At 40.7% G+C, this 26,621-nt stretch overlaps 1 protein-coding gene across 3 annotated transcripts; it reads left to right on the plus strand.

Annotated features, from left to right (window-relative positions):
- The first annotated feature begins 504 nt into the window (after positions 1-504).
- gapvd1 (GTPase activating protein and VPS9 domains 1) lies at positions 505-22,112 on the plus strand. 3 transcript variants are annotated; one of them, XM_088376703.1, is made up of 28 exons: positions 505-660; positions 4,731-4,957; positions 5,091-5,358; positions 5,451-6,023; positions 6,112-6,195; positions 6,284-6,418; positions 7,165-7,357; positions 7,934-8,014; positions 8,916-9,070; positions 9,248-9,377; positions 9,720-9,845; positions 10,101-10,274; positions 11,678-11,815; positions 13,126-13,260; positions 13,826-13,945; positions 14,185-14,262; positions 14,843-15,186; positions 15,510-15,597; positions 16,955-17,026; positions 17,120-17,248; positions 17,554-17,680; positions 17,768-17,880; positions 18,042-18,201; positions 18,276-18,463; positions 18,591-18,804; positions 19,234-19,306; positions 19,394-19,591; positions 19,804-22,112. In XM_088376703.1, the coding sequence occupies exons 2-28, from the start codon at positions 4,773-4,775 to the stop codon at positions 19,942-19,944; spliced, it is 4,422 nt and encodes a 1,473-aa protein (XP_088232829.1). In that variant the 5' UTR covers positions 505-660; positions 4,731-4,772; the 3' UTR covers positions 19,945-22,112. The 3 variants fall into 3 exon arrangements, with proteins under 3 accessions (XP_088232829.1, XP_088232830.1, XP_088232831.1); XM_088376704.1 differs by lacking the exon at positions 7,934-8,014 and having other exon boundaries at positions 8,913-9,070; XM_088376705.1 differs by lacking the exon at positions 7,934-8,014.
- Positions 22,113-26,621: the final 4,509 nt, after the last annotated feature.

Genomic DNA, 26,621 nt, shown 5'->3' on the forward strand with positions numbered 1-26,621 from the left:
GGAGCAATGCGTGTATTACAGTAAGGTAGCCAGTTTTTCTGAATAAAGCTGCGTTTAAATACAAAATAAATAAATATAGCGTAAAAGGAGGCTACATTTATACTGCCACTTATTTACAATGATCCAATTTATGAGTTGAAATCGAATAATAGTAATAAATAAATGACTCAAATAAGACAACATAATTATTCAACCATAACAAATAGTTTCTTTTGTTGCAGTTCATAGGTGAATCTCCAGGTGGAATTTGGATGGAACGAGACTACTGACAATATTGTTCGTCACCTTTATGTAATAATTCATATCATAAATACAATAAAACATGAAAAAATAATTCAGGACGCGAACGCAGTATTGAACTATTCTCTGAGCGTGACCGAAATTTTTATCGAGAATTTGTAGATAAGAAAGTCATTCTGTAATTGTCAAAACGTGGGCGGTTTGCTTTTTAAGGTTTATGGACTCTGCCTTTAACAAAGATTGCGCATGCGCGTTGCGGGCTTCTCCTCGTGATGACAGCAAATGACAGTACAGTTCGGTCCTGCAGCACCCAGTGAGAGACGGCCAACCGTAGACAAACAATTTCTCGAGCTTGATAAATCTCATGATCCGCTGTGTTTGGTAGTACTGTGACACATCAACACATACCCTTTAAGTTCGGTGAGTTGCCCGATTTTCGTTGCATCTTTTGTTGATCTTATATTGATCACTGTTTAGCTTGCAACCTAAGCTAGGCTAACGCAGCAAACTGAGGTTAGCTCATAGTTAGCTTTCCGCACTTGACTAGCTCAGGTTAGCAGCCTAACTTGGTCTACGTTGGCAGGCTAATGTTTGTTGTCTGAGGGTCCTTCCACCAAATCAATGCGAACGTAAGACCACCTTGAGTGGCAACACTATAATAGCTTGGCTTCTGTCGATGTCCCCAAAAGCTTGTGGATAGCCCAATGAATGTAAGTTTCTTGCTTTACATGCTGTTATGTTGAGCTGTGCTTTAACACAAATACAATATTCTTGGTTGCTTTGGTTTTCAAGCTACTCGACTAGTGCGGTATCGTAGTAAATGCATTACGCACATAACTAATTTGGAACATGAATGTGTGTTAAACGTGCTAGAATCATTGATTTTAGTAGAAAGTGGAGTAGAAATTCTACTCCAGTGAAGCACTTGCAGCAAGACGAAATTGAAGTGTTTTATAACGTCTCGTTTAATACATACTAAATTTATGGTTTATTATGACATTTACTAGCTCCTATAGTTACACTAAACTTCAGGACCCCTTGAGAGTCAGTCATTTTACACCTTGAACTTTGACTGACAGTCAAATTTGACAATGCATTTATTCTCGTTGTGTAGGACTGCAAATATCAGAGTCAAGCATTTCCAGACTGTATTGAGATTTGAACATGCACAAATCCTTATCTGATGCTTGTAACAGGTTTTTGTAGTGTATTTGTGGAAGTATTTCAGGTTGTTTTATGCATGTTTTTTATGTTCCTGTCAATTCATGTATGCATTTTGGCTTAAGTAATGTTAGAATCGCCTGCAAATAAACACAGTACATGTGCACGTTTCTTCAGTTGACCAGCAAAGCAAGTTTAAGGTGATTCGTCACGCTAATGTATAATGCAATATATAGTAATAGCAGCTAGATAACTGGTGTTTTAAAAATAACACATTTGGAAATACATTACTAAACTCATGCAGCAAGAGTCAAGTTTTTAAGCGCTGGTCGTCCGGTTTGTTTGCTTTCCTCTGTAAATTTGTGTTCTTGTCTACTAATGGTGTAACTATCTGAGTGACTAAAACCATTGTGGCTTGTTTCAGGTAGAGTACCGCTCAATTCACATAAGATTATGATACAGATATGTTCAACTTGACAGGTGCCGTTTAGGGCAACACCAACTATTGTCAGACTTGCAGGGTTTCCTAGCAGAATTTCAAAACGACATCAATTATAAAGTAGACAAATGTTTTGAAATTGTGTTGTCCATTCCATCCATCCCCCTCCCTCACTACCTACCTACCTCCCTACTCCCCTCCCTCCTGAGCCAGTACAAGAAAGATTTCTGTCATTAATTTTTCTCAGGCACACACGAACACATGATGCACATCACTCAGCAACCCACAAACCACGCATCATCCAAGCCAAGATAGCTTCGCATCAGCCCATCTGCTACCATTTTGCTGCTTCATAAGCTGCAGCAGGTTGTGATATATTACTCTTTCAATGATACGCGTAAATCTTCTCACAGTCTGCTTATTGTTCCAGTTGAGGCGAGGTCTTCAAGTCAAAAGATTTCTTTACTAAAGGTTAAAAAAAAAAGTTAAAGACCCAATGATTGTCACACACACACACACATCTGGGCGTGGTGAAATTTGTCTCTGCATTTAACCCATCCCCGAAGGGAGCAGTGAGCAGCAGCGTAATCGCGCCCGGGAATCATTTGTTGATCTAAACCTCCAATTCTAACCCTTAATGCTGAGTGCCAAGCAGGGAGGCAATTGGTCCCATTTTTACACTCTTTGGTATGACCCGCCCGGGGTTTGAACCCACAACCTTCCAGTCTCAGGGCGGACACTCTACCACCGGGCCACTGAGCTATAGTATGTTCTTAGCGGCCTCACTCGTCTAAACACGGTATTCTGCTCATTACTGCGCTTGTGGATGCTACTTATGTAGCTTGCTTACTATGAGCAGTGTCAGGATTTATCTGAAAAGGAAGTGCTAAGGGGATGTTGGAGTATTGCTACTTTGTGTGTTTATGAATTTGGGGAATACAATGGTGTTGTGATGTTTGCATAACGCATAATATTGGAGGTGGTCCTATTGAGTTAATCGACTTTGCTGCCTCAATCAGAATTATTGTCACGAAGCTTTGAGGTCCTGAGTTGCCCACTTGTGTAGTTTCTCTTCTGCTTTATAGTTCCTCTGTACTCTAGCGAGTGGCTCACCAGACAGTTCAATCCAGATGATACTACTAGCATTGGCGCTTGCACAGGAGGCCTTTTGATAAATGCCTGTTCACCTCCCAGCAAGTTGCTTAATACCATTTTGTTTTTCAGTTTGATTCAAGTATGTGAGGAATGTGCTGCTTCATGACTTCCGACATGGAAGTTCATCATGAACATCCTATGTGAATGGAATAAAAATCATGACATATGTGAAGCTGGATACACACACATCAATTTTCATTATCTTAACCGATTTTGAAACCGAGCACATGACCAGGGGCGAAAAAAAGAGTAGTAGTACAAAATGTGTAAGCCTTGGATCACTTCCTACAGTGGCTCTGCCAAACTCTGTGCTCACCTCGTACTCTTCTTAGGGGTGAGGCATTTGTGCAGATTCAGACAAGGGGTTGTTTTCCCCTCCCCAAAATAGTTCATCTTGCAAAACAAGACATTGTATATTCTTTGTGTATAAGACTTTGAATAGTATAATGTGCTGACTCAAATTGGGATTGTTAGGTAAGTCATTGAATTCGTCCTTAAATATTTCTTTCCTACACAATATTCACACGGTTCTCTTTCACCAAATTACCAAAGTGTGTTTCGGAGCCTGAGGGAGTAGAGTCAAGTTTCAATGCTACATGTACATGTTGTTTTATATGAAATTTGCAAACAGCATCTATAAATGCACGTTTGTGAGGTCAGCATACCTCGTTCTTCTTCCAACGTAAGTCCATGTATAGCTCATCATTTTGTATTTCTTTCTTTATTATGTAATCTGCATAACCAATCTGATTTGTCAAGCATATCAATTGTAATGCTGTGGTTGTCTATTAGCTTGCGGGCGTTGTCTCTGCCCTGCAGCCGTTCCATTTATGAGGTAGCTTCCAGCAGTCTTGTCTCATTCCAATCCCCAGAGTGCATGAACTGTGTTTACTATGTTACTAACCATCCGCAAAGAGAGACTATTGTGCAGAGGATTCCCCAAGTAATCATTCAATTTTCATGCTTTTTCTGCTTGGTTTGTTTGCCTTGGCTTTCTATAGCTTGAAAAGAGTGTGATTAGCATATTCTACTGTCTTGTGATTTCAGATGCTTGCAAAAAAATGTGCTTGCACTGTTATGTCTTTTTTTTTTTTTTTTTTACAAAACAAATATTGTTAAGAAAATGACCAAAATTTCTTATTTTGGATCAAGTGGAAAATGGTGTCAGTCAGGAGCTAGTGGTGGAAGTGGTGGTTTGCATGTTTGCCTCACAGACACTCTCTAGAATCTAGGTTCAAATCTTCTCTCAGGCCTTCCAGTGTTGCATGTTCATATTTTTTTTGTGAGTAGTGGCAACTAGTACCATCTCTTTCTTCCACATCGCTGTAAGTTGGGATGGGCTCCAGCTCTCCTGCGTTGACACAAATGAGGATGAGGATCATAGAAAAAGGATGGAAGAGAAAATGGTGACCTCCTGAGGTTGATTGAATGTGCTAAGTTATTATATGTCAAATTACTGAGATAAATGTTGCTTTTGTTTATGGTGTATGATTATCTAATAATGACTAATAAATGACTGATTTAAATGAAGTCAGTATACAAGGTGGGTTGCAAGTTTCCATACAGTGTTTTTTTTTATACCGATTATACCTACGATACCAAGTGTCTGAAACATACAAAATATACAAGATTATATATTTAAAGCACTACATATGTATGTAGTAGATCAGTCACTGTATAGTTGTGTTAATAACAATGAGAGTCTTCATTTGTTCTTTGTCTCCTCTCTGTTCAGTACATTAGTTCCTTGCCTCAAAGCCTGTGAGAGCTGGTAAAGATGGTGAAGCCAGACATTCATACTCTGGCCCACCACTTGAAGCAGGAGCGGCTTTATGTGGCATCAGAGAAGCAGCTAATCCAAAGACTCAATAGTGATGTCCTAAAGACAGCCGAGAGGCTATACCGGGCCGCCTGGATTGCCAAGCAACAGCGGATCAATCTCGATCGGCTCATTCTCACCAGGTCAGATGACACTTGAGAATCTTCACGTCTTTGTATAAATATGACAAACTATTGATTGATGGTCAACTACTTTCTTGAAGCGAGAGGAGAGGTTCTTAATAACATGAAGCCTCGTCTTTCACTTTGCTTTCAGTGTGGAAGCCTCACCAGCTGAATGCTGCCAACATGCCAAAATGCTGGAGGACACGCAGTTTGTTGATGGCTACAAGACTCTCAGCTTCCACGAGACCATCTATGGTGAATTCCTGGCCCGGTTGAGGGAGAACCCCAGACTGGTGGCATCATGCCTAGTGGCAGGGGAAAGACTGAACCAGGAGCACACCCAAGGGGTCATCCAAACCGTCTTCACTTCACTTTATGGCAACTGTATCATGCAGGAAGATGAGAGCTACTTGCTACAGGTTTGCCACACATTCCCACAAGCTTAATAACCAGTTTACGCATTACACAAACAAAAATCAAATTGTCTTCCCTCTCTCTTGACTACTCCTAGGTGTTGCGGTACCTTGTAGAGTTTGAGCTAAAGGAGAGTGACAACCCACAGCGGCTACTGCGACGAGGCACATGTGCCTTCAGCATCCTGTTCAAGCTCTTCTCCGAGGGCCTGTACTCAGCCAAACTCTTCCTAACAGCCACCCTCCACGAACCTATTATGCAATTGTTGGTGGAAGATGAGGACCACCTGGAGACAGACCCATGCAAAGTGACTGAGCGCCTGACTCGAGTCCAGCAGGAGCGCTTTGGCGAGAAGGGCTCTGAGGGCTACAAACAAAGAGTCCAGGCAGCTGTTGAGACCAATGAAGCAAAGTTAGTTGCTCTGGTCAACAAGTTTATTGGGTATTTGAAGCAGAACACCTATTGCTTCCCCCATAGCCTGCGATGGATTGTGTCGCAGATGTACAAGACGTTGTCATGCGTGGAAGGTCTAGAAGTGGGAGAGGTGCGTACCATGTGTACTGACCTCCTGCTGACCTGCTTCATTTGTCCGGCAATTGTTAATCCGGAACAGTATGGTATCATCTCAGATGCCCCCATTAATGAAGTGGCTCGCTTCAATTTAATGCAAGTAAGTGGCATGGCAAGTTTTTTTCTCTTATGTTTTCACAAGGGTGTCATATCATATACAGGATATTGCATGATTTTTTTTTTTCAAGGTCGGCCAGCTTTTGCAGCAGCTGGCGATGGCGGATGACGATGCAGACCCTAGACGAAAAAGTTGTTTGTCCAAATTTGATAAAGTAAATATTACGTTTAGTTATATTTTTATTCCAAAAAAAAAACAATTCTTAAAATCCTAAAAAATAATCTTCTACAAATTTATTTCAGAGTTGTGTTGCTGCTTTTCTGGATGTCGTGATTGGTGGAAGAGCAGTTGAAACACCACCGATGTCGTCAATGAACCTTCTCGAAGGCCTGAGCAGGACTGCGGTTTATGTTACACATCAACAGCTGATAGCATTGGTACAATTTGTTGCTGCTAACAGAAAGTCTTCAACTATATTGTTCCAATTAAGGGGGGAGTTCTGTTCTTGCAATGGCAACGTAATCCAAATCATTTATGCATACACAATGCGTAACACATCATAGGAAAGTCATTCAAAAATGTAATTCGAAGTTGCCATTGCAGAATATTTTCCAGATATATTTTTGATTAAAATTTTAGGTTATATAAATGCAATCACTAGACTGTGGAACAGTGGAAACGAGTCCTGAGGAGTATCAAATCACATTTCATGACTTCTTCATGTTATCTGCCAGACTGCGTTGTTCCAAAATTGGAAATTGCTATGATTTAGATTTTCCTCTTGGCTTGGCTGAGGCTCGAGCCATCTTAGTTAGTTCAAATGAAGAGAAATGTTTAACATTCATGACAATTCTTCCCTTTGGATTTTGTTGGAAAGCCTATTTTTACCCCTGAAAACAAGACTACATACAGCCCAAGTTACACATAGACATAAGACAGTGATTACATAACTAATTCTCGAAAACTTCTGGGTGAGTGTGAGGTGAAATGTTGGAGAGAAGTATCTCCGGAAAATATTGGAAGTTATCCAAATTGCCGTTATCAATCATTGTTATTCAGCTTGTGTTCATCTACCTGTTGCTAATGTCCATGTCATCTGCTCAGAATTACTCCATTTTTGTGTGATGCTGCTTGTTCAGAATGTGAAAACCTCAACAAAGAATGTTATTCTCTTCATGCATAGGTGGATTTTGTGCGTAGGGTAATGGCTGGAGACCACCTTAGGGAGGAGGAGCACATGGCCCTGGAAACCCTGTTGGCCAATGTGCCCCAATCGCAAACTGGGAAGAACAACAGTCTGGAACTTACCCCTTCCAACACCCCTCAGCTCTCCCCTGCTAGCACTCCTGCTAATAAGAAGAACAGACTCCCCATAGGTACTGATCTCCTCTGCCTGATTCTGTCTTTGATAGTGAATTTATGACTCTGCTGAATATTATAAAATAATATAAATTCTTGATGTGCAGGTGTGTGGGCCATTTCTGCACTCGCATGTTTAAATGCGAACTGGAGGAACAATTAGAATATCGTTTGTAATGAGGAGCAAAATAAACAAGCTGGGCAGTGATGGCTAGTTAGAGGCTCGTGTTTTTTATAGGAAGTTAATGAGCTCCTTCCCATCTTGTTATAAAGATAATTAGCTTGGTCCGGATTGGGGCTCAATTACAGAAATGACAACCAATTAAATTACCAAATATAAATGAACTCAACTTTAATTGGAATGGGTGGGAAAGATGCCTCAACTACTTTCATTAGTATTTTCAAGACAAATTATGATAACGCAATGCCTTAATTAGAAATGGAGCACTTGCTTATGAAACATGATTGTAATACACAAAGTCTTAATACTCAAATTACTTTATAAATTGAAGTGTGAGACGTATTCTGTATTCTTTCTCCCAATCCCTACCTATGCCTTTCTCCTCCCTCTTGTGCTGCCATTGAATGACCAGGACAACATTTAGCTGCTATAGCATCTTGGGACCCTACAACCACCTCCCTCTCTGCTCACATTCCATTAGTAACCCCTTTTGGTGGGTAACATGTCAGTTGCATCAGAGATAGAAGTTATCCATTTTGTGTTTTTTCTCACTGTGTTTGTTCTTAGAGCATCCCTGCATGTACCAATCACTGTAGGATGCTGACACTGCTCACTGCTTTTGTACATGTGCTTTCACTCTGCTTGCTTTACATCACATAACAATTTGCTCCATGAGTTAGGCCAAGATTGTAATAAAGTTGCACAATTTAGAAGTATTGGTTGTGAAAAGTTGCACAATCCAGTAGATCAATGTCAGGTAGAATCGTGTGCTGAAGTAATGGAATACAATTCGACTTCAAGGCACACTACTGTACCCCACATAGAGCATACTGTACAGTGTACTGTATTGCGGGTTATTTTGCCCATGTACCTTCTATATCAGCAAATGTTGACAGTGGAAGACTAAACGCCAGTTGTTTTCTAACAATTTTTGGTGGCATAAGTTGTTGTTTTGTAAAAGGGAAAAACTTTCGCCAATATCAGGGCAATAATACTAATAGGCACGAAAACAGTGATATATTCCTCCAACCCAATTTTATACAGGGCCAAGATGCTTTGTTGTATGTGTGGATGCAAATTGATGTGCATGTGCTCATATCATTATTGTGTCAGAGAACTCAATTTTTATCTCTTGAAAAAGCTCCACCCATGCACACTTGAATGTTATTTTAGCTCAGACCTTCAATGAGCAGGTTCTTACATATATTAACACCGTGTTAGTTCATAATTATAGACTATTGCCTGTTTACAAAATAAATTCAACTAGTCCAAAGACAATTTATTTTGAAAATGCACTTCATTTAGAAAATAAATTAGACATTGCACGTAAATGTTTTAGAATATTAGCTGATTGTAATCTTTTACATTTTCCTCCCCCAACGCCCGAACAGCAGCTGCTCGAAGCCGTAGCCGTACCAACTTAGCCCAGGAGGGGGAAGCAGAGACTAGCTCCCAGGAGTCGTTGCAGGAGCTAATGCCAGAAGAGGTGCTTGTAATATCATTTGGAAATGGTCCTCAGACTGTCCCTGGAATGATGTCAGAGAATGAGGTAATGCGACTTCAATTAATGCATTTAATTGAAGTAGAAGTAATGATGTTATAAATAAAACGAGTGGAAGTGTGGTTATCTCATACATTTTACGATTCTAATGGTCATCATCATTATTAATGTCTCATGCAGACCCTTATTTGTAATCAATACTCTCCATTGTGTTGTCCACTGTAGGTTTTGAACTTGCAGATGGCTGATGCTGCCCAAGGCGACAGCCATGCAGACGACACAAAGCTGCATGGCAAACCAGACAAAACGCTGCGCTTTTCACTCTGCAGTGACAACTTGGAAGGCATCTCTGAGGGTTCGTTTTCTGTCTTCAAAGTCAAATAAAGAAACTATATAGTCATAGAGAGGGGCCAGATGGCGGCCAATATTTATTGCACAGTCTGCAAAGATATTTTTATTTCACCAAAAAAAGCTAACATGCCACTGCACATGTCTGTGCCTAAAAATATCCATGGCCAACTTTTCCACCAAGTTCTTGTAGATATTAGGTTAACGTTACAGTTCAATTAACTAAAATTAAAAACATCCTATGACAGTGATGTGTAATGTATAGTTGTTTGGTGTCATATTGGTGTACATAGAATCAAGCCATTCTCAAAAGTGGACATCAAGTTATTCTTTTACATGTGTTCCTCAGGTCCATCTAATCGTTCTAATTCCGTGTCATCTCTTGACCTCGAGGGAGAGTCTGTTTCTGAACTGGGTGCTGGACCCTCAGGAAGTAATGGGGTGGAGGCTCTCCAACTTTTGGAGCATGAACAAGGTGCGTGTAGTTAAAAATGCATTTTTAACCTTTTAACCCCATCATTCCTAACCCTAAACTTAAATTTCTAAAACATGCAGAAGTCTCAGTATCTTTCTGTCTGTAGAACACACTTTTTCCTCTCTTGTCATTTTTGTCAAAGAAAAAAGTTTATTTTTATGAGTGTTATGCTGACAAACAAATGAAAGATAATAATATGTTCAAGGGAAAGTGTGTGCAATGTGTGGAAATAACATTGTGGTGGGTCTCAATCAGCCACCACTCAAGACAACTTGGATGATAAACTGCGCAAGTTTGAAATCAGAGACATGATGGGCCTAACAGAGGATCGAGACATTTCTGAGACTGTTAGTGAGACCTGGAGCACTGATGTGCTCGGCAGTGACTTTGACCCCAACATGGATGAAGATCGGCTGCAGGAAATAGCAGGTATAGCCAGAATTTGTTACTTGTGAGTAATTTCTTTCCGCTTTCTCTTCTGCTTTTATCTTTAGGATGATTTTTTTGTCTCTATTGTACGGTAACTTCAGGAAAATGTCACCACCTTCTGGCACGTTTGTGAAATGACAATCTTGAATCATAGCTTCCATTATTCCTTAAATTATTACAGGAATTTTAGCTTGGACTATTAAATACGTATGGTGTTCATATCTCCGTCTTTGCCTGCCAGAGTTTTTCTTTTACCGAGCTCTCTTTCTCTCCGTCTTCCTCTCTCTCTGACATTCATTTGGTCCCTGCAGTCTTATTGACCTTGGTTCCTTCTCATTTGCATGCGCCATTTTTCATTCTTCGGAATATGGCGTTGGGGGACTTTTCCGTCATTAAGTGAATTTACAGCGATTTCCTTATGTGTTTTCTCCAAGGGATTGGGTTATGAGATGCACATTAAATATCCATTAATACCTCATTATCCCACTGATAAGATTACCATGATAATGAGGCAGAAATTCTAATTGTTTCGCTTCTTGTTGTGCCACTCATTTAATCATCCACCTGAAAGACAAGCTCTCTTGAACATTGTAAACATGGACAGTGGGATAGAACTCTCCCATCACAACATAACTGGCGTATTCGCTTGCTCATGATGCATGTGCATCATTAAGTGGAAGCACGATGGACCTCGGTGAGTGGCTATCAATGGGTGTCTTGTGCCGAGAACACTGACTTCTGCACACCTGCTTAGTATTTGCCACGCCTCTGTGTTCTTCCGCCTTTTTAAATTGGAAGTGGCCGGTATGCAGGACCCTAATTTGTTTATGAGGAATGTGAGTGTAATCAACGGTTCAAAGTTGAGGCCCGGAAGGCCAGGCCAAGTGATACGTTCCTAATTACCGCTAACCTGGGAGCAGAGTTTATAATCCTACTTTTCTAAGTATAAAATGTACAGTATTGGATAGGGCCTGATTTATATGGATTTTGTTTCCAGGCCAATACTGATTATTGGCCGAATAAAATACTGATTACAGATTAACCGCCCAATTAATTCCCCAAATTACATTGCATGAATTAAATATTATTTCCTCTCCAATGTATTTCAATGGGTGTCCTTAAATGAGGATTCCTGTTATTCAGTCAACTGTAAATATAGTTTAAAGAAAAGAACTTTGCTTTGTGTAATTCATTGAATTCAATAGCTGGCCGATTAAATCTGTCCGGCCCCAGTATTTGAACCCCAACTCTCTGTATATGCAGAGCTCGACACTTCCAGATCATGTTTCCTTTTGGTGAGGGTTTACGTTAAAAAACTTAAGGCGAAAAAAAAAATCGGCTTTGACAATGAAGGTGACTTTAGGTACAGGAGGAGGTTCAGTCTTTTCTCCCTTTGTTTTTAGGGGCAGCTGCAGAGAACATGCTCGGCAGCCTGCTGTGCCTCCCAGGATCAGGCTCAGTGCTGCTGGACCCCTACGGCTCCACAATCTCAGAGACCACAAGCGAGGCATGGAGTGTGGAGGTCCTGCCAAGTGATTCAGGTGGGGTCCCGGGGTCATCCGGCTGTCACCTACTGACTCTTTGTTGTCTTGGGTCATTCTCATGATTCCAGCATTTCACTCCCACAACAGTCATTAATATGTGTTTCCATGCACGTATTTGTATGCATATTCATGTTTCGGCTGCCTTTTAAGTGGGGGTTGGGACACCAGGTGTGGTTGCACTGTGTGTTCCACACCTAAAATGTGTGTCCACATCTGTCATCATATTTTTATGCACTTCCCTGTCTTTCAGGGCAGAGCCTTGTGTGCCAATAAAAGGCAGCTCTGGGTTTCCTTAGAGGGTCCACCAGGTGTGTTTGCACCTGTGGTGGAGCAGTGGGAAGGGAAGCACAAGGACAATAAATAGTCAGCTGTCTTCAGTCAATTTATATGGCTTCAATTCCAGACTCCTGTATATTTTATCATTTCATGTTGGTGAGCTCATTTGGGTATCAGTTGTTCAAATATAAGTCAAACATATACATACCTATACTGTATTTGTGGTTAGTAAGTGATTAGGCAAGTATTCATATAGAGCATTTCATACACAAGGTAACACGAAGTGCTTCATATAATTAAAAGTACAGCATTTAAAAATCCAAGTTTAAGACATTTAAAAGGAAAGGAAATAAAGATTACTATAAATCCTCTTCTTTTTTTGTAAATCCTATGATTTAATTTTTTTATGAATGAGATCTATACTTAACAGCATTTTTTAGTTTATTTTAATCTTTGGAAAAACAGTGTTTTGTTCATTAGAATGGTACACCTTTTAAAATGATGCGATAGACGACATGCTTGAGTTTCTTGATTGCTTTTTATTCAGTTTCTGCTCTTGCTCTGCTCAGTATTAGCGCGACCAGAGGCCTTTTCTCAAATGCTGTGCTTGTTTCATGGTTTGGAAGCAGAAAACTACACTCGGTAGACCACTTCACCAGCACATTATTACTAACGAGCATGCAAATGACTACTGCTGTTCATATGGAGCCTCTGGGCTCAACCCAACAGCTCCATTGGGCAGCCAAAGAATTGGCCTCACTAGCTTTATGGTTTTGTTTGGCTCTTATCACTCGTGGTAATATATTCTTTGATTCCATGCATATGTGTGTACTTGGCACTAATAGTCAAGAGGCAAGGGGTAGAGGGAAATGACAGAATGACCACTGCGCAGCAACCATCACCAATGTTATCTGGAGCAGCAAATGTGCTCTATGATTACACCGTAGTTGAAATGAGACTTAACTGTACTACAACAAAAGTACGTTTCGAAAATGATCTTTTCAGACTTTTTATATTTTTTATTTATACAGAAGCCCCAGATTCCAAACAGGAGGAACGGCTGCAGGAGCTCGAGAGCTGCTCAGGGGTTGGTAGCACCTCAGATGATACAGAAGTCCGGGAGGTCAGTTCGAGACCAAGCACTCCTGGCCTGAGTGTCGTCTCAGGTAAAAATCTAAACTCTATTCATACGCACTCGCACAAATAAAAAATTGCAGATATGCTTGAAATAATACATGTCCATGTTTGATGACTCTTATGGACCCCATGCAAATTATTTCTCATCCATTCGTTGATTGATAGCCAGGTAAGGCAATTGTGAACAGTTTATTTACAATGCTGACCTGGAGGCATTTTAGCGTGAAGTGTCTTACCCAAGGACACCTACAGCAGGCAGTTGGGACCGGAATTTGAACCAGCGACCTCTACCAAGTAAACTACAGCTGCCTAATTAGCTGGCAAGTGCTTGTTAATCTAACCGCTGCCTATTGAATGTGTTGGATGCAGTCTGTATCATTCTTGGCTCTGTAACCCATGGGAGCTTACACTGCCACTTTAGAGCTCCCACTGGGTTCCCACCTGAGCAATTAAAGTAGTCTAAAGAGGGAAAAAAAATCCCTTTGTCTTTCTTTTGACCGCAAATACATTTCCCATTAGATTATGCTGCTACTATGTTGCTTTTGTCCTAAGCATAAAACAGCAGAGTTTGTGTTTTTTTTTTTTGCCCTGCAGGTATCAGTGCAACCTCTGAGGACATTCCCAACAAGATAGAGGATTTGCGCTCAGAGTGCAGCTCAGACTTCGGAGGAAAGGACTCTATAACCAGTCCAGATGGGGAAGAGTCAGGCCACGGTAGGAGAGTGTCACATCCCCACTAGGCTTGCTAAGTCATTAGTACAGTCCAAAACAGCCAGAACCATCAATTGCTGTCACTTCTACAGTGGTCGCCAGTCTAAATTGCTGCTTCTTTATATTGACATCTCAACAGTACTATTTTTACTGAGAAACATTGTACAGTGGATGTGCACTTGTGTATTAGTGATAGATTTAAAATGGCTGTTAATGACTCATGTGTGCTTTTATTGTTACAGGAGCGCAGCATCTGACTTCGCCAGCCTCACAAACTGATTCTCTATTGGTCATGTTCGATCCGCTCTCCTGTGCAGAAGGTAAATAGCACTCCTAAACTGCTCAACAGACAATCAGGGTTAGAAATGTAGTGGGCCCTCAGCATAGCTTGAGTAAAACCCCCCGGAAGTAAGGCTGTTCCTTCCCCTCCACCGTTTTAATACCAAGTGTTTAGAGCATTTTTTTGGTGCAAGTTGAGCATTTTGTTCAAGATTGTGTAGGCTTTGCATTTTAGTTACAAGATGGTTTTGAGAGGAATAGTAGTGGTTGCATGTCTGGCAAGGTTAAGGAATGACAGGTTGAAGGACCTCACCCCAAGCACTTTGGCACGGTCTCCTTGTCCCACTGTGCTTATAGAGGGAAAAAAATCCGTCTTTGGAAACTTTTCAGGAGATCAGAGAGTGTACCCTTGAAACAGGTGGCCTACTCGGTTCCCATGTTTGTCTTTCTTTAGCACTCTTAGAATGTCATGTCTAAATGAAAGGACACTGCAAAATCCATCTATTGCCCTATAATAAAGTATCATCTCATCTAATCTCATTAAATTAGGTGTACCAAATGAAGTGCCTTGCAAAATCATATTCCCTGTACTTTTTTCCTTCGTGCCTTTTACTGTCCCAGGTTCCACCACTGGGACAATAGTGAGGCCCAAGGTGCACTATGCCAGGCCTGCTCACCCACCCCCTGATCCCCCCATCCCCGAAGCCAGCGCCGTCGGGCAGGAGACACGCCACTCTTTCGTCATGCCCCACAGCTTGGCTCAGGCTGAGTTTGACAACAAGCAGCGCCACTCCTTCCCTGACCGACTGGTTCGGAGTCGCAGCTCTGACATTGTTTGCCCGGGCCGTCGACCTACGAGTGACCCTGGCCTGAATCGTCGTGTGGCAGTTGAAGAGCGTGACTCGGCGGGGGCCTTTGCTGCAGGGCCATCCATGTCGCCAAGCAAGGACTCTTTGAAAGGAGAGGTAACTATCAATCCATGTGACATGCTGTACATTGTGGATCTGGGATGTTCCTCTTTCAATAACAGTAGATGGTCGGTGTTAAAGTTACGCTTCTATTTTTAAAATAAGAAGATTGTTGTTACCACAGCTTGACTTGTGGAGGTTTATTATATTTGCAGCTTTGTGACTTGTGTTGCATGTCAATTCTTGTTGTTGCAGTGACAAGGCGATAAATAATCTTGCATTTATGTTTTCGCCAGTAATACTGTGTGATTTTGAAATCAATTGTACTACCCACTAAATTATTATTGCAACATGCAAATGTCTGTGATTTTCTTTAATAGGCTGAGGACAGAAAAGACAGTGATGATGAGAAGTCTGATCGTAACAGGCCATGGTGGAAGAAGCGTTTTGTGTCAGCCATCCCGAAAGGTAAGGAAATGGTCTCGTCTTTGCTCAATTTAACAGCCATCGTTTCAAAGTAACGTTTGTTTTCAGGGCTCCTTCATTTCTCGGTCCCTGACGAAACTTTTCCTAATCACAAGTGACAGAAAATCTCACAGTTTAAAGAGCAGCCCGAAAAGCCATTTATAACATGCGAAAGAATGATGGATGTTACATATTGCCGACGTTCCAGTTGGAAAATGATATGTTTTGTTTGTCAGAGTTACTTTACGGACACGTCCAGTCCCTTTTCACTCACGTCTCGGTAGCCGTAGATTTATATAGAGCGTTCGGAGCTAATCACTCATCAGAGGAGCTTTTGCTGTGTAGATTGTGTGGCCGCCGCTAGCTCTCCCAGCTGTGCTGTCATCCAGCAGCTAATGGTCATTAGATGGACCTCTCCGTCATCACCACTGATAGATGGCACATCTCTTGTTGCAGTTCTACTCTACCACCATATCTCATGCATCTGTCTGGGGAATAATGAGCTGCGCCCACACAGAGTGACTGCACATTAGTCTTTGAGATAATTGTGTTTCTTAAGTAAACATTAAATTGATATTCATAAAGTGGGTGACACATGGTAAAGTTCGGAGCCGTTGGAGCCTGAACCACCAGCCTGCCGCCAACCTGTGCAGAGTGCAATGTGTTTGTTCTGCTGCTCTGCCTGGCAACGCAGTTGGTTGTCCTGCAGAGCGGCAGCCTTTCTGCGAAAGGCCAACCCTGTCTGTTGTGTTCCTCACAGTGCTGTATTGGACGGCTGAGAGTGACGTCCCAGGTAACGCTGTCGCCATTGCGCTAGCTTTACCACTGGGGCTGCGTGCCATGCTGCTTAGTAAATGTTGCCTTTGAGAGTTGTAGATGTCACATGGTGCATTTTGAACGCCCAATGTCATCATCCATGCATCTCGTTCCTTACAGGCTCCATAGTATTATTTTGCAACCTACTGTGTTGACAATACAGAATATCAACATGTGCTATGTTACACTTTTACCCAGTGTTTCCCATGGGTGTCATCAAATGTTAGATTCTACCTCAAAATGTTTGTCCTGTTTTCACCATTTGTGTTAATAGGATAAACCCCCATAGACATTTCAACTTCCTAGACCTAATTATCCATAATGAGTTTCAGTAGACTTTAATGATATTCTGGTGGTTTATTCACAATTTTAATTAGAATTCTTTTGCTTCTTTGGGTAGTTTAACTGGAATGAGATTTTTCATCAGTTGACCCCCCCCCTGCCTTTCTGCATTTAATAGATGGCACACGGTCACCCTGTCATCAAGTCATATCGAACTCTTTGTCACACCATACAAATCAAACAATTCTAATCTTCTTCACAGCTCCTATAGCTGCATTTCGGAAACGAGACAAGCACGAGAAAGATGATATTGCTCCGGAGCGAATCCCGCAAGGTTTGTTGATCTAATTCACAAGTGGTTGGATCAAATCTACCTTGCTGGGTTGAATTGTAATGGGTTCTAATTGTCTGTTGGTTGATTCATTAGAAGAACCTTTGCCCAGACAAAGCACCCAAGTCCAAGCAGCGGAAGACATCCTGGACAAGTACCGAAACATAAAGAGGATCAGCCCAAGTGATGGAGCTACAGCAGGAGCGGCTTATGAGGGTGCTGGAGGTCAGGATTCACGGGATTTTGGATGTACAGGATTATTCACATTATAAAATGACAGCCTAGAACATTCATGTTGTAAATTTGTCAAGTTAGACGAACTAATTATTTTGGCCAGTCACTCAAAACATTTTAATGGAACTGTGAAGATCAATTGAGTGAACAGCAACGCTTCTAATAATGATATGCAGAGAGTCTTACATTGTTGTCCCATGATCATAATTATATTAACATCTAAATTATTTGTTTAGTTTTGCGAATTTGGTCAACAGTTCACAAACCTACTAACAGTGCATCTTTTATTTTGATAGATCTTTGTGCTGAAGAAAGTGTTCATGACTCTCCAAGAGAAGATCCTATGCAGAACATTTCTACTGATGACCTCCCAGATTCAGCCAGTCAGACAGCTCAGCAGCATGGTTCAAAGTTTTCTTTTAGGTATGACATTCACAATTCAGCAAGTATACCACTATTAGCTATACTTTTTAAAGACAATATTAATCGCTGATTGTCATTGACTTCCAGTGATGCCAAGAAAAAGTTGCGGATGGCATTGTGTTCTGCAGACTCAGTGGCTCTGCCTATTCTGACCTCGGCTACCACTAGAAATGGTTTGCCTGACCACATGGACCCTGAAGGTATTAGATTTCAGGACAAATCCAACATGGTAAAACCACAAGTCTTCATAGAAATTCCCACCAGTCACATTGTCACACAGACGTTGCACAGTGATCAGATTATAAACTAGGATGTTACGTAACCTTTGTTGCATTTCTAATGATTCCTTCCTCCCTCCCAGACAATGAGATCGTGTGCTTCCTAAAGGTCCAGTTAGCAGAGGCCATCAACCTCCAGGATAAGAACCAGATGGCCCAGATTCAGGAGACTTCGCGTTGCGTCACCCGTTTCGACCCCCGTACCTGTCGGAAGCTGCTTGCTGCCATTGCAGAGGATTACAGGTTAGCAGCATCTTTTTAGTTTTCATTTCTTTTGTCACTAATTAAACACAGTCCACTCTTTGCGTTTGCTGCAGAAAGCGAGCTCCATACATAGCCTATTTAACGAGATGCCGGCAGGGCCTGCAGACCTCACAGGCCCATCTGGAGAGGCTCCTCCAGAGAGTTCTGAGAGACAAGGAGGTAGCCAACCGCTATTTTACCACTGTATGTGTTCGTCTCCTTCTGGAGCACATGGAGTCCAGGATGCTTGACTTCATCAAGGGTAACTTTATGGTTTTCTGTAATAGTTAGCAAATTTTTTATTTGTTGTATTTGACAAGATGTATAAAAACTATGCAAAAGAATTTGTAGAAAGTAGTCTCACTCTTTTTCCCCCTCCTTCCTTTCAGCATTCCAAGTGTGCACAGCAGCAGATGACAAGACTGCTGCGGTGGAGGATTTTCTGCGCTACTTGTACGGCGCCATGGCCCGTGATGCCATTTGGCAGTATGCGAGCGAGGACCAGCTGCAGGATGCCCAGATGGCCATCGAGCGCAGCGTTATGAACCGCATCTTCAAGCTGGCCTTTTACCCCAACCAGGATGGAGACATTCTCAGAGATCAGTTAGTAGTTGCACTTTCTCCTGTGACATGATGCCGTGCACCAGTGTTTCAGAGTAATTTCTGTGACTGCATCAAGATATTTATAGAATATTATTTTGCCACTTCATTCAACTTCATGCCGCTGACTAACTCCATGGTCTATACACTTGCAACAAATATGTGAACCCTTTGGAATTAACTGGATTTCTGCATAAATTAGCCATAAAATGTGATGTGATCCTCAACTGAGTCAGGACAATAAACAAACAGTCTTCATCAACTAATACAATACCTCCCAAGGTTACACTGAAAAAATATTTTTGTTTAATTTACTCAATTTTATTGTAGTGGATTGTAGTATTTTGTAGTGTAATGTTACAGTGTATCAAGCTGCTGACTAACAGACTACAGTGATATGTTTTAAAAACTGAATTTTCCCCACCCACACAGGCTTTTCCATGAACATATTCAACGGCTGTCTAAAGTTGTTACTGCTAATCATAAAGCGCTTCAAATTCCAGAGGTATGCTTGTTTTTTGTTGTTGCTTTAATCACTTCTGTTTTTCCTTGACCAGAGATGCTCAGCTGTGTGTGTGTACCTTGGTTTTAGGTTTACTTGAAGGAGGCTCCCTGGCCCTCTGCGCAGTCTGAGATCAAGACCATCAATGCCTACAAGACACCCAGAGACAAAGTCCAGTGTATACTGCGCATGTGTTCCACTATCATGAACCTCCTCAGTCTGGCTAACGAAGACTCTGTCCCTGGAGCTGATGACTTTGTTCCTGTGCTTGTCTTTGTCCTCATCAGGGTGAGTCTTTCATGTAGTCCTCATCCTCCTCCTTTTTGTCCTTTCAATTCACATACTTGTTATAGACTTGTTTTTGAAACCTCAACATCATCCAAAATATTTCACCTTTCATTCCATATGTGCATTTGTAACCTGAACAGTGTAGCGTGAGATTTTTTTTTTTTTTCCCCACACGCTAATGTCGGCCCATCCCTGCGTCTCCGCCCCTCCAGGCAAACCCGCCTTGCCTGCTGTCCACCGTTCAGTACATCAATAATTTCTACGCCAGCCGGCTGAGTGGGGAGGAGTGCTATTGGTGGATGCAGTTCACTGCGGCGGTGGAATTCATTAAGACCATCGACGATCGCAAGTGAAGCAGAACAGCCACCTGTATGGGCAGACTGTGGGGGAAGGAGCCGGGAGACTGGGAACCTTCCCATACCAACTGCTCCCTCTGCACAGCTTTTGAAAGCTGGCCCTCAGCCTGCTCGTTGTGTGTATAGCTTGTACATAGCCACAGACGCTCAAAGATTACAGAATATATATTACTGTGCCGATGTGGACAAATCCAGGTTTTAGCCGTGGTGGGAAAACGGCTACGGGGGAAAATTTGCAGCGTGTTAACTTTAAACGTCAGTTGGGTTTTGATTTTGATTTTTTGTCTCTCGACTCATGTTTCACTTTTTGGGTGTACGTATTGGGACTTTTATATGTAAGCAGTTAAACAAATTCAACATAAGTGATAAAACTCTTCAGACCTAAATGATAAACTTATTTAAAGGGACCAGAATTAGTGTGTGTGCTCGTCTCATTTTATTGCCCTTGAGAATGAGAGGAATGTAGTTTCAATTATGTTCTATTAAATCCTATATTATAAGCACTGTAACAGGCAATGAGATTCAGTGAATTCCCATTAACCTACTACTCTCTCCTGTTAGTGGAACAAATTGTATGGCAGCTTATTTAAGGTCACTCTGAAACCAAAAAGTGTGTCGATTGATCATTTGGACACAAGGGCCCACATAGTTATCCTACAGTTCCATGTAATGCTTCAACTCACTGTTCAAAACATACATATCATGCCTATTTGTGAGGCAAAGAAGCTGCCCAAGAAAAAAATGTCAGAGGTTCCAGAGTGGTTACGACTTGGGAATTCTGGGTGATGAGGATTTACAGGGTCGGCTTGTGCACACCTGGTAGTGGTGACGTTAAAGATACTGTATATTGAAAATAGTGCCTTTATTTGGGGCGCCCTGTACAGTTTACAATTGGTTTCCCACATAAATGACATGCCCCCTTACCAGCGCAAGTGCGCACGCACACACATGCTCCTCACTGGGCCTACTATATATTCAACACATGTTTCCCATGTTACTGATTACCAAAACTCAGTCACTTTAATCCAGTTGAATTTGAACAAATGTCCCTCTTTGGTAGAAGTAGTGTTCTGTCTACACTGACTGCTGCATTGGTGAGTTGCACAACTTGATCGCTTCTGGTGGGGGTCAAAGCCTTCCTTTAGAATTGCATTGGCAGAGGGGGGAGAGGTGTGAAGCGTTTTCTTAATTTAAGTGAACAAAGCTATTTTATTTCTGATCTACAGCACGCCTGCAAAGTAACATTATCGCCTGATTTGAACTCAGCTCTCTACCTCCGCATTCAAGAAAGGGACAGGCATTTTGGTGCACTTATTTATTTTCCACTGTATGGCTCAGTTTCTGTGCACTGATGTGCCATGTGTAATTATAGTTTTGCTAAGCCATTACTTGACCTACAGTTAATGAGCTGACAGCAGAATACACATTAGGTAGAGAGAGCAAATAATCATCACTGTTCACTTGTTTACTGCCTTTCAGTTCATGCTCTGTGCCGTTTGTGTATATTGTTTGTCCCATGGGCACGGGAGAGGGGTGGGGTGTGATTGGTTGAACCCTTCTGCATGAAGACATTGAGTGGTCTGCACAATTTTAGTCGTTACAAAGAGTCACCACCTGCATCAGGCCAGTAAGTGACCCTGCCAAACGATGCAAAACACTTTACTTTGCGTCATTCTTTTGATTTATTTTGCACAAAACATGTATGTTCCTTCAATAAATTGGCAGAGTGTAGTCCAGTTTGAGACCTGACTGTTACTTTTATGTGAACTAAAGTACGGTTTCAGTCTACAGTTGCCCGAGAACCTGACATAGTCTTTTTCGCAATCTGTAATCGATTCCTGAAAAAACATCCACAGGAAAATCAACTTACAGGTTGCATTATTACTAATTGGGTTCATGTTTAACATACTGGAAAAATCTTACAAAGCAGCTATTGTATAAATAATGATACACCAACCACATTTGTAACTCTTGTTCTTTAAAGCTTTATTACTCTGCTTCCTGTGCAATAGCGCTGAATGGCTGAACAGAGAAAAAATACCTTGCATCTAATTTTAAACTTAAGCTTGCTCAACTATAATATGCAGGGACGGTCAGTTTGTCTTTACTGTGATTAATGCGCTATGTCATTTAGAAACAATAAAAGAACATAGTGTTTTCCCTTACTTATACTGTGTGAGGCATTACTTCTGTCACATATCAATCACACCTACTGTTAATGCTCATTATTGTTGCATTATTCAGTGGCTTGGACAGTTGTAGGTACATCTGCACTCTGCTTCCCACAATTGAATAGATGGCAGGGAAATTATGCATAGGATATAATTGTTAGTGGGGGCAGTGGAGCAGCAGCATCCAATCTAGGGGCCACAAATAGCAACCCCTCTGCAAACATTTCATTACTGCTGACAAGTGTTCAGCAAATTGTCATTGGAGATATCCCCTCGTTTTAAGCCCTCCTTACTTCTCCGATTGCTTTCCCTAATACTCATCCTCTTTTTCTTTTTCGTCATAAACTTCTTTGTGGGGTGTTATCTATCCCCTGATGATATCTGGCAATTGCTAATTTAAATTCAAATTTGGGGGGCGGAAGTTAATTAGTTGCACAGACCAGTGGCTAGATTTGGAGATTTGATCGTTTTGACTGAAGCTGTTCAAGGATACAAAAAGGCCTGCTGTTTTGTCTCGGAATCATCTACACATTATTGAGCTTGTAGTTGAGGCCAGTAATATTTAATTAATGCATCAGGTCTGTAGTTTCTTTGAGATGTAATGCACATTAAGGAAGATGGCTCGTTTAGGCCTTGTTGATTCTTGAATGTTTCGTAAAGTCTGAGGCAAGAAATCACATAACGTATGAGATTGTACTAAAAAAGAATCGTTTGATTACATATATATATATATATATACATATATATATACACACACACATACATATACATATATATATATATATATATATATATATATATATATATATATATATATATATATATATATATACACATACATATATATATATACACATATATATATATACACATATATACACATACATATGTATACACATACATATATATATGTCTATAATATATATACACATATATACACATACATATGTATACACATACATATATATATATATGTCTATAATATATATAATATATATATATATGTATATATAGTATATATATATAGTATATATATACATTAGTGTGTTTAGTGTGTGTCTTAAAGCTCTGTAATGGTAACCATCCCCTCATTATTGCTGTTCCACTAAGAGCCTGCAGATGGCAGACGCACCATTTGCCAGAACGGTCGAGTTCATCTTGGAGCGGCTCAAGACAAAGAACAACAACTACGTGTTATTTGAAGCAAAAGAATTTGGCTGTCGGCCAATAAAGCGAACAAAATAACTAATACTAATAAATAAATAAATAAATAAATAAATAAATAAATAAATAAATAAATAATAAATGTTATAATTGTACCGTGTTTGTGTGTGCGCGCGTGTGTGAAGTACGTGAATGAGTTGATATGATGGAAATTAAGGATAAAGGCAAGCCATGTAAATTAAAATAAGATTGGTAGTGTAAAGTGCTTTGAGTAAGGCACAAAAGCAAGTGAAAGATTGGTAGTAGAACTTGCATATAGGATGATGGAGAGAAAAATATAATAGTAAAATAAAAAATACAAATTAAAAGGTGGCAGCAAAAGTTTTGAGCGAGGTGCAAAATCAGTTGAAATATTGTAGGAGTAGTGGTACCTGAATGAATGACAATGGTGAGGAAAAGAAAAACTGGATAAAATAAAAATCAAATAAAAGTTACATAGGCCTTTTGACAGTAAGCATGTTAAGTGCAAAAGCTAATGAAGTACTAGTAGGGTGTGGTAGAAGAAGAAATACATGTACCCTAATGAATGAAGGATGAGGGTGAGGACAAGACAGACGTAGTGAAATGAAAATTAAAACACGCATTACAAGGTGACTGTAAAAGCACTTTGAGTAAGGTGCAAAACCAAGTAAAGCAGTAGAAGGAGTAGTAGTAGAACCTGAATGAATGATGAGGTAGAGAAAAACAGTGTAAAGAAAAAAAAAAAAAAAAAAAAAGAAATCGCAGAATATAAGGTGAAGGTATAAAAACATTTTTGAATAAGATACAAAAGTGAAGGCCATTTAAAAACAAGCCATTCATATGCAATAGAATGCTGGTGGTTGCCCAATCTGATCACTAAGGACAAAACAAACAACATAAGGCAAAGGCATCAATTAAATTAAAGATGTGGTGGGGGGGACAGAGGAAGGAGGTCTAAATGAAGATAATGTCAAATACACATATTAAAACTAAAATGAAATAGCCGCAAGGCTGCAGGCAGACGAGGAGATTAAAACTCAAAGGGATGCCTCGTCTCGGCGCCCTGAGGTGGTGATGCTGTAGAGATGCAAACAAACAGCGAGCGCCAATTTTGTCTAAGGCTAAAGTGGCAAGACAAAGAGTTAAAAAGGGAATCTTTGTTACAAAAAAACCTTTAGTACATTCTGGAGATACAGTAAATAAAAGGATTAACATGCTATTGCATCATTGCAAGAGACAGAGATATTGCATCCTTTGGCACCAATCATTTTATTTGAGCATTAAAAATGAAAACATGAGGATGAATGACACTACCCATATTTTCTTTTACTGCTCACTACAAAAAATATCAATTAGGGAAATGTGTCAATTACACTGTTATGGCTCTTTCTTCATATTGTGCTTATATCATTAAAAAAAAGGAGGGGGGGGGGGACTATCAGCAAAGCTAATCACCTATGAAGGAACGAGTGGGTGGCGACATCAAATTGAACCATGAAAATGGAACGGGAATTAGATGCACTTAGCCGTCAGATGTTAATGGCAGCAATCAACAGCCAATTATCCGGCATACTTGAGTACCTTGACAAGCACAGGTGTAGCCTACAACTAATACAAGCCTCACTCATGCATTTACATAAATTTTACAGCAAATTCCCTCTCTGATTGAAACACGCCTTTTTCATTGGGGTTACAATTAAGTAGTGTTTGTACCTGAGGCTAACAACTTTTATATTTCTTGTGCGTCAATAAAGCTCTTGCGGGAAGAAATGGATTTTAGACGCACAAATTGACTTGAACGTTGTTAGAAGGATGCCGCATTTCTACATGTTCCAAGTGGACAGTGTGGTGGTGTCAGTGGCTGGCATGACCCTCGCTGTGGACATGATCTGGCCTGATGATGGGCTGCTGATGCTGATCATCTCTGTCACTAGGGTGGATTTCAAGGCTTAGCACTGACTGCTGCCCTGACAAGTCACACGCACACACACGCACGCATGCACACACACACACACACACACACGGTCGTGAGTCCCCCGTCCGTATGATTATCCCATCCTTACGCAACAGGTGATGGGTTTCCCTGAATGTCATCTGTGTCATTGGCCTCTGTTCAGAGACAACATTCAAGACCCAGAGAGAGCTGGCTGGCAACATGCCCGATCTACAAGTGAGCTGTCCTATCACTGACATCAAGAAAGCTGAAGATGTCACGTCTTCATCTCTTGAGAGTTCAATCCGCCTTTCAGGATGGATCAAATTCTCTGTCCTGAAGTGTAAAGGCTGTTATGTAGCTCACAAAACATCCCTTGGGATACAGTGTGGCTTAACAAGGGTGTAACTTATTTCTGGGGTGAGGCTACTTCGTCATCTGCAGCTCTTGACTGTGATTTGACGCAAGGATATTCACCCATGTGAAGATAGTGATCGTGTCACTCACTGATTTGTCACAATAACTTCCAAGAATGATTTAACAAGGTTAGAACCATACCTACATCATACCAAGGAAATCACAATGTCCTGTCATTGGTAACTGGTCACGTGGTCCACGGTCAGGATGCTGGTGACATCTAGGTTGCATTCATTGTTTACATTTTAGCCATGTGTTTAAAAATGGTTTAAGTGGGCTGGTATATATTGATACTGAATACTGATACTTAATTTTAGCTGCAAGCGTACCCGGACATTTACAGAGACTTCACTTGAGCCTTTTTCATTTAGGCATGTCAAGGAAACTGCAAACAAATTCATAACATGGCAAATGCAAGCAATGAGTGTCTGGCGTCTGGCCTGACTGCTATTACGTTGCTTTGCTTTCCTTCTTTTTCATTGATGAGAACATAAGCTATTTGTTTTTTAATTCAGTCTCCATATTTCAAGGAAGAGGTTGTTGCTTAAATTTGAGGTCTTTTTCATTCGAATAAAAAGGTATAGTGTCTTATGTTGCACTTAAAGTTGTGGTCATGAAATCTAAACAGTATTTTACATTTTAAGTTGAATGTTTGTATTATTTATTGTATATTACTGAACTTCATGAACTGCTGTTACTCATCGCTTAATTTACCTGGCAACAATGGAATAATGGGTGTACTGGCAATTATAGTCCACTTATAACACTGCCAATGACATATCAATACAAACATATTTCATACCATTTGACATATAACAATAGAGTACGATTCCATTGACAGTCCATTAGCTATTAAGAATGACCTCCTCTTGCGTCGTCATTTGTTCGCCCCGCAGCCACTTGACTTGTTCTACTTGACTCCCGAACCATTTTAATATCAGGCTGCTATGGCTTTTCCTTCCTTCAAG

This window comes from Syngnathus floridae, chromosome 5 (genome assembly GCF_059516105.1).
Source record: "Syngnathus floridae isolate MCC-2025c chromosome 5, RoL_Sflo_1.0, whole genome shotgun sequence".
NCBI lineage: Eukaryota > Metazoa > Chordata > Actinopteri > Syngnathiformes > Syngnathidae > Syngnathus > Syngnathus floridae.

What these genes read in the sequence shown, in the direction of transcription:
- gapvd1 (XM_088376703.1), top strand. Translation starts at nt 4,773, where the DNA reads ATGGTGAAGCCAGACATTCATACTCTGGCCCACCACTTGAAGCAGGAG. An exon ending in GTTTGTCCAAATTTGATAAA is followed by an intron (nt 6,196 to 6,283) that starts GTAAATATTACG and finishes AATTTATTTCAG; the next exon opens with AGTTGTGTTGCTGCTTTTCT. An exon ending in GCCATTGCAGAGGATTACAG is followed by an intron (nt 18,202 to 18,275) that starts GTTAGCAGCATC and finishes CGTTTGCTGCAG; the next exon opens with AAAGCGAGCTCCATACATAG.